The sequence below is a fragment of the Drosophila rhopaloa genome, unplaced genomic scaffold, assembly GCF_018152115.1.
Source record: "Drosophila rhopaloa isolate 14029-0021.01 unplaced genomic scaffold, ASM1815211v1 contig_36, whole genome shotgun sequence".
In the NCBI taxonomy this organism is placed as follows: domain Eukaryota; kingdom Metazoa; phylum Arthropoda; class Insecta; order Diptera; family Drosophilidae; genus Drosophila; species Drosophila rhopaloa.
Window position 1 is genome coordinate 1,984,133 of NW_025335130.1, and position 8,508 is coordinate 1,992,640.

An 8,508-nucleotide genomic window follows, 5' to 3' on the forward strand; every position below is an offset into this window, starting at 1 on the left:
AAGAAACTAGGATAGCAATTAGCAGCACATGGAACAATTTCTTCAAACGAAAAAATATTATTCCAAGCATTAAATACAGAATTTATCAGTCGACGGCTATAGCAATCACTTGCATCAGAAGTATGGAGATGGGAACCTAACGTACCGGCGGAAAAAAGCTAGAAACATTTCATAAAAAGAATCTATTTACCACAGAACACACTAGTACACGCCATACACTTGGAAACCGTGCTAACTTCACGTTTTGCCTACACGCTAGGAATTCACATTTAATATGTAAGGAATGACCTGAAAGTGCCATATTACTGTAAGGCAAAAAAAAAGTTAAAAAATAAAAAAAAAGATTTAGTTAAAATTAAAAATATTTCATAATGATAAGGGCATATAACAATAAGTGGTGTGTGTTTGTTGTGCAATTAAAATTTTCATGATTCTACCTAGAACTCATCGATTGAATATACTTTAGCAAATGGCTGTATTAGTGTGTCTGTTAGTACTGACCTGATTCTTTATTTCGTGCTCGCTACGTAAACGTGCGGCTAGCTCAGAGAGGTTGTGAGTTCGTTCCACCAAATTTAAATTGAGTGACTGCCCGTGACCAAATGATAACGCCAGAAACTATTAGGTTGGTGCTGGTTTATTATTTCTCAAAATATAGCCGTATTGCTTTTGTTGCCCGTTGTCGCTATCCTCTGCTGCGTCGCTTCTAGCCTCCTGCTGCGTTTCTTCGGCTTGCTGCTCCGGGTGACTGAGATCGGGACGGCTCCACCTAGACCCTGGATGTTATGCGAACTTCCCTTCGCCTAGCACGTAGAACTGAGTTCTCCATTATCGCCTAGCAACCTTTATCGCCTGACACCGCACAAGGACTCCTTAAGTTTGTTTTAACCACGACCTAGCACCGTTGGATCTCAGCGTTGTAGCCTCAGTCTTGTAGACTTGTCGTCGTTCGGCGTCTCGACTTTGCGACCTTGATCCTTGGGCGCTTCGCTTTCGATTCGTACTTATTCCGCGTCACGCACTTGCTCTGATTCTCGCACTCGTACTGTCCCTGAGCTGCGCTTGCGCCGTCCTTTTATAGGCGCTGGAGGTGCTTATTTCCCTCGTCCAAGGTCCACTGCAGTACCGTTCATTCACGGTGCGACCTCTTTGTGCGGGCCCGAAGTGAGCCAGTTTACCGTTCGTCCTTGTTGCCCTTGCCATATGAGGGTCCAAGGTCCGTATATTTCCCGTTTGACCTGGATGCCCTTTATTTCTCCGGCATTCGCCTCCTCTGCTTATAGCAATTATTGTCTCCAGTTTAAGCCTCGTTTGCTGCATTACAAGGCTTCTGCTATTTTTGGTACACTCAAGCGGATAAGGACTAACCGGCTTATTTCTGGACGGACTTGTAGTTGGTGGAGATCTAGCTCGTCAAATCGTTCAATCATGAATGGCATGTGGAGAAACAATTAATGGAATTAATGCCTCTCCAACGGCTCGTGCTTTAACACCGTTCCAAAGGTGTGGAGTTGATATTTGAGGACCGATCACCACCGATTAATAGATATTTGTGGATTAGAGGAAAGGGCCCTACAAAATCGTATCTGTGTTTGTATGGCAGTCAAAGCCTTCATGTTGCTGACTAGTGCACAAGATGGTTGTGCTGCCTACTTGGTCTTGTTGAAAGGTAATACTTTCAAAAGGGGCCGTAATGATTGGTCAAACTCTTTATCTTGATATTTTGCTAGATAGAAACCTATACTAAGATGTTGAACTCTATTAACTATGAATTGCATACCAGAATCTATTACTGGTAATTTTTATAAAACATTACATTTTTTTTATTACTGCAAAGCTATAAAAATAACTTGAAGTTTTTTCCTTTCTCCTTTAATATTTATGATTTTCTTTGACGCTGCAATAAAATGATAGAATAATCTTTAGTGACATATCCAAATAAATTACATTTAGGTTTCCGAAAAAAATAATGCCTATTATTATTATAAGTGTAGTGACAAAAATGACTCAAATATATGTGTATTCCGCCTTTATCTAAGATGAGTCGTAGAAATATAGTTTCTTTTGTGTTAGTCTGCCGTGAGGGCGAAAAAGGTCGTTATAGTTATGATGTATTTTAATCATCAAAAGAAACTTTTACCATCAGTAAATTTTTATTTTGCCGATTTTAAAAATAGATTAAATACGTATATTAATCATTCATCATTTTTGTATTTTAGTATATAGGTTGCTCTTCATTTAAGTACCAGGCGCAAAAACATACAGCGCAGATGGTCTTCCGACCCGTGAACTTGCCACGTATAATTGACCATGGGAAAAACATGAATGTTCTAGATTTAAACCACAAACTTTTAATGATTGGCCATGTGATTTGTTCATGTGATGGTCATGGCAAATGCAAGACGTATCGGAAATTGAATTCTTTTAAATTCAAACGGCATATCGATTGGGATCATCGGTATCCTCGGAATGAGAACTTCCTCACCCTTGAATTTTCCTATCATTATCGTAGCGTAAATTACATTGTTCATCAATTTATGGTTGGTTTATGTTTCGAAGCATGATTACTACGGAGCGAACCTTTAGGCGTAAATTGTGCGGTGGTAAGCCAGGCACGTCCAAAGAGTTTACAAATTCAATTGGATCGTTGGTGGCTTCATCTTCATTTATGACGCAGTCGATAGATTTGAATGAATGGATTGTTCCAATGATCTTATCTTGAATTATGGAGTTTAGGTCATCTACATCTTTATTCTTAGCCGCTAAAATTGCTCTCTCACTCAACCATTATTTTTGAAGTTAGAAATAATTTCTGGAAATACATTGTTGATAAGTTCGTCTTTTGATGGGACAAAATTACAGAAATTATTTTGATATGATATTAATCCGATCGATTCATCGACAGGTACTTGACCATTATCGATAGTCAGCAATTGCTCCGAGAAATCTTCAGCAGATGTATCATTAAGCAATGTAACTCTCATGTTTGTTGTCAGTTGCAGTTTCTTCACATGGCGCCATAGATTTGACGATTTGAGGCAAGCGTTTATTTCGTCGGCAGCCGTAGATCTTGGAATTACTGGCAGTATTTGGCGGAAATCGCCAGAAAGTAAAACAATTCCCTTTGAATGCCTTGAACGCCTTAAAAATTCAGAATTTTACAATAAACAAAAAATAACAATAGCACACAAGCCCAACAATACCCTACGACAAATATTCAACAAGACCAAGTCCAAAATACAAATGTTTGACAAAAACAATGTCGTATATAAAATACCATGCAATGGAGATATAAATGAAAAATGTGACAGTATATATGTAGGAACAACTAAATCCAAACTAAAAACTCAAATATCACAACACAGATCTGACTTCAAATTGAGACACCAAGCTAATATACAAAAAACACCAAATTTTGAAGCAACGACTATTTTGGAACAAGAACAACATTACAAAAAACGCTTCACCATAGAAATGTTACATATAACAAACACACCCACAAGCATAAGACTGAATTACAAAACAGACGTTGAAAATTGCGCTCACATTTACAGACACTTACTTAATAACAACTAGTATTAATCTCCACGTCCGACGGTGCAGACGTGTAAAATTATGTAGGTGTAATAATTTTTAAAGCTTTGTTTTTTATTGTCTTAATTTATGTTATTTTATGTTATTATGTTGATTATAGTTGCCCTGAAGACGGTTGCCGAAGTGCAAACGAAATATATCGGAAAAAATAAAAAATAAAATTTTAAAACTTTTATTTAAAACATTTTTCAATCGAGCCGGAAAAACTCAAAAAAAGTAAAATCATTCCTCCTCCAAAAACTTTTTGAGTCATTGCGTAAATCATTTAATGTTCGGTTAAGTGCTTCTAATGCACGTTTATGCGCCATTGTGCATTCGTCCCAGATGATGATTTTTGATACCGCTAAGACTTTGGCCATTGCTAAGTGTTTTGCAATATTACACGTTGGTTCTTCAATAGCTTGAAGATTTAACGGTAATTTGAATGCTGAATGAGCCGTACGGCATCCTTCTAACAATGTGGCGGCTATTCCAGAAGAAGCTACTGCAACCGCTATGTTAGATCTCGCCCGAACAGTTGCTAAAACTAATGACATAAGGAATGTCTTTCCAGTTCCACCAGGGGCATCTAGGAGATATAAACCACCATTTTCATTATCGATTGCCTTCATTAAGGTATCATAAACTTCCTTTTATTGGTAATTCAATAGGGGTACATTCGTTTGGTTACCAAATCTAATTCCTGGTGATCATATTCACGTTCCCGTTCCAATTCTCGATTAAATGCGTCATTCCTTTCACGATATGGTGCTGGCATTCCTAACCTGTTTAGTAAATTACCGCACATGAGGTAACACATATCTTCGATCAAACTAAAGCACGATTATTTATCTCTTCAACGGGAATGCTGACGAACGGGATAAAAATTACCCTATGTCCTTCTCCTGGCTCTAAAGTACCTCCCTGCCAATTTTCAGCTAAATCGGTTCAGCCGTTCTTGAGTTATAAGTTAAGTAACTAACACGTAACTAACACGTAACTAACACGACTTTCTTATATATATATAGATTTTATTGAGCTTTAAAATTTCTTCATATGGGGCAACTTTAACGGACAGACTGATATGGTTAAAAATGTCCTCTACGTTAAAAACTTCTGATTAAAATAATAATATCCTCTGCAAGGCCATACAAATTGTTGTTTTATATAAAGAAATACAAATATTATTTAGATATTAAAGCTCCCATAGAATGTAATGAAATCATTTGAATTAATGAAATCAATATTATTTTGTCTGTCCACAGTTGGGTCGGGCTCTTCCAGCGATGACACCGTATCATCGTCTTTTTACGGTGCTAGACGCAGCGTTCGCTATACCAGCAAACGCACAGCGGGCTCCTTCCAAGACTACATGCGTTTACGGTCGCTGCACATCGACGATATTGCCCTGGAGAAGCAATTGAAAACTAACACGAGCAGCGTTAGTCGTGAGGACTCGCGGACCAGCTACGAGCAACAACACCTCTACCCACTGGTAAAAGAGCGAATAGACAGCGTAAAACCGGCACAGGAGAATGCCGACTCAGACCATGGTTGTCTGGAGCTGGACAGTCAACAGCTACTGCCAAAAAGCCCCTCCAGCCAGAGAAGCAGCAGGACGACGGGCTCTTCAGAGTCTGCTCACCTAGAAGGGGACGACGGGATCTTCTTCAATAAGTTCGAGTCCGAGCGGGAGCGGTTATATTCGCTGCAGACTGACTTCAAGATTGTTCAAAGGCGCTGTCCTGACTTCTCGGAGGCTTCTCCGAAGCAAATTTACGAGACAACGACAGACGACTGGTACGCCAGTGCCTCGGACCAAGAGGAATTGACGGTCGCGGCCAAGCCGTACAACCAAGGAGCGGTCAATCCTGTGCTGGAGTGCGTTAATCAAATATTAATCGAGCAGTCAATGGAGGAGACAATGCGCGACCTGGTCCCCAAATCGGCCTTGGCATTTACATCCGTCTACTCAAACCGGACGCGCCGAAGCTTCTTGTCTGGTCGCAGAATCTCCAACGGACGTAAGCGGGTACACTTTTCCACCAAAAACAGCATGGTGCATGTGCTACGTCACGACGACAATGATCAGGACATTCAGCGGCAGCCCCTGTTCTCACACTACCACCCCTCTGCCACCGCTGGCGATGTTCTTAATTACGAGAGCATATACAGCAACGAGTACGAACCCATTGGTTCGGAGCAGCCTTCAAATCTTTACGTGGACATGGTGGCCGCCACCGTCGCTGCAGCTATGAAAGTAAAAGCAACACTGAACGGCTTAAACGCGACCCACAAACTACCACCCGCACTGCCGCCTAAGCCCGCCAATCTTCTCAAATTCAATAAGTCTTTGCTTCAGATGGAAATGCAACTTGAAGACCAGAACAACTGCTCCGCATCCACCACAACAGCCACTGAGCCCGATTACTGTTCCATTTCCGAGGTTGGCGTGACCAGCGTTCAGATAATGGCCGACGTGCACAAGGCACCGGAATCCTCATCGCCCTCAGCTGATGATCAGGATAAATTGGAGGGGGCATTTGGCGCTGGCGGGCTCTTCGATGATAACTACTCCCACAAGACTGATGAATTTGAGGAAATTTTTGCTGACATACCAAAGCTACCCAATGTTGCGGCCATCATTGCGCCGAAGCACCCTAACTACATAATGATGAAGCCCAAGTCCGCCCAACCACCACGGTCTCCGAAGTCGGAATCGCACTTACAATACAAATGCAAGCATGATCCCAACATCCTGGCCGAGATCAACAAGAGCATGACCTTTCCCAACTCGCACACCACGTCCAAAAGTCTACCCAGCATGTCCTTGTCAAAATCAGTATTGTGTGCGGTAGTTGATCCTTCCAACGACATGCCTATCCAGGCGGAGTTTGATTGGTATAATCTTGACGAAGAGTACGACCAAGGCCAGGAAACCAGCATAAACCCGCTTGACGAGGGTCTGCTAAATGAGATCGGTAAGGTTAACGGTCGCTCGATGAACGCCGCTGACGAGTATAACCTAGACGAAGAGTTTCAACAGGATACGCTACTGATACCAATAAAAATAGAGAAGTCTTGGGCCCAATCCCAGTTGCAACCGGAGTCAGAAGGTCAACCGACACTTTTACCTTCTAAGGTGAAAAAGAACTTGGCAAGCGTCAAAAAATTCATCCAGGGCTCTGGACTGAGCACGAAACTCTTGCCCTAGAATCGGAAAGTCTACTTCAATGCACCCGTTATGTGACGGGTCATAATTTTGCTTGGGCTTTAAATTTGTAGAAAGTATTAAATGATTTAAAAAATTCTATAATTATTATTGATGAAAAGTTTATAGTTTTAAATATTTAAATTTATTTTCTTTTTTCCATTGCAAACAATGTAGTCACAAGATAAAGTTTGAATCAAATGTAATGCTTCAAATCAAAGCATTATTATTTGTAAAATGTGACTAACTTCAGGATAACGCAGTTTTGATGAAAAAAGTGTCTTTTTATGATTTGCAACATTTTCCGAACTCTAGAAAACAGAGAGATAAAAATGTTATCAAACAAATGTTTATTGTCTCCTTCTGGCTAATCTGACTCTTATCTATGAACATTTTTAAGTTTAGAATTGAGTCAATATTGATTTGATTTTTCGCACATTCGTTGGTTCATCAGCTGTAAGCTTTCAAAGTTAACATATGATTTAATGAGTGCATTAAAAAATAAAAATATTACAAATTAATAAAAATATTACAAACTATATTTATTTTTGAATTTATTTTAGTGTCTGATAATTTTAAAAGTATGATACAACAGGTATGTATTTATAAAAAAAAAAGATTCTAGTAAAATGTGTTATTGGTGAATAGTCATGGAAGTAAGGGCTGTGATAATGTGAAATTTTCGACTTGTAATTAACACTTTGTTGGAGTAAAAGTGTTCCTCTCAGTTTTTCTTAATTTTGTTGGCATGTGATTTTAATTTTGGTGAGTGAAAGTAAAATAACAATGGGATTCTTCAAATTCATAGGAAACGACGAAGTTTTGTCTGCTTTTTCGGCTTAGATGGAAGAGTTTAAATGGAACATGGACAGTATTTGTACAGGATCATAAGGATTGAACAGGGGGAGATTTTCAAAGCTGTTTTTTCACAAGCAGAAGTGATAAATAAAATGCCTAAAGCTGTTCACTTTTTATGAGATTTACGAATTCCATGAGCAGAATATGATCATAAGTCCTTTTTATTAATAACTAATGCTGAAGCAGATTACTTCATGTAAAGATATTTAAAAAAAAAAAATAAATTTTCTTACGGGCTGAGCGTGTGTGATCTGCGCGACTGGAATTTAATTCTACTAATAGTGACGAACTCAAATTTAGATCATCCGATCAAGTTCCTGATATAAAAAAAATAGTTAAATCGAATTTGTCACGTCTCGTTTCTAAATTTCATTTCCTCTTTCCGCAACCTTAATTCGGAGACTGTCCGTAGTGAGATCCTCCCTGGACAGCACGCTACATCCGCTGTGTACTTGATTTCGCCGTTTTTTTCTTTCTTAGCGACGCCGAAACATGATCGCATAGAGTTATTACGCCGCCTTCTTTTACTCTTGTCGGTTTAGTATGGTTCTTCATTTCTTCATGCCGTGACGCGTGCTGCTGAGGTTATGAGGTTGCAGTCAGCCGACTAGTACTGTAACCTTCCAAAAGATTGGGTGGCCGCACGTGGCGTGCTGTAAGTCGTGGTGTGTAAGGGTGCCGCGCGTGGCTCGCTTTACGGCTTGTATTCAGCGCAGTCTACAGGTTGTTAGCTGGTTTATACTCGGCAATACATATGTGCCGATCGGGGTTGAGAATTGTCGAGCCGCACGTGGCCAGCGGTGATCAGCATTCGTATCCGATCGACGGGCAACCCTGAGTCTCAGGGTACATGGATTGCTAAAGCG

The 8,508-nt window shown here is 40.0% G+C and overlaps 1 protein-coding gene across 8 annotated transcripts in view; it reads left to right on the forward strand.

The window, feature by feature from the left end:
* Positions 1-7,308, forward strand: part of LOC108038729 — a 189,459-nt gene extending 182,151 nt beyond the window's left edge. For 7 of the 8 annotated variants that reach the window (XM_044461466.1, XM_044461467.1, XM_044461465.1 and 4 more), the window contains one exon: positions 4,839-7,306. In XM_044461466.1, the coding sequence (XP_044317401.1) occupies positions 4,839-6,787 (1,949 nt within the window). In that variant the 3' untranslated portion in view covers positions 6,788-7,306. Of the gene's footprint in view, positions 1-4,838 lie in introns of all 8 variants that reach the window. The other variant, XM_044461472.1, reaches the window with a different exon arrangement.
* The last annotated feature ends 1,200 nt before the right edge of the window (positions 7,309-8,508 follow it).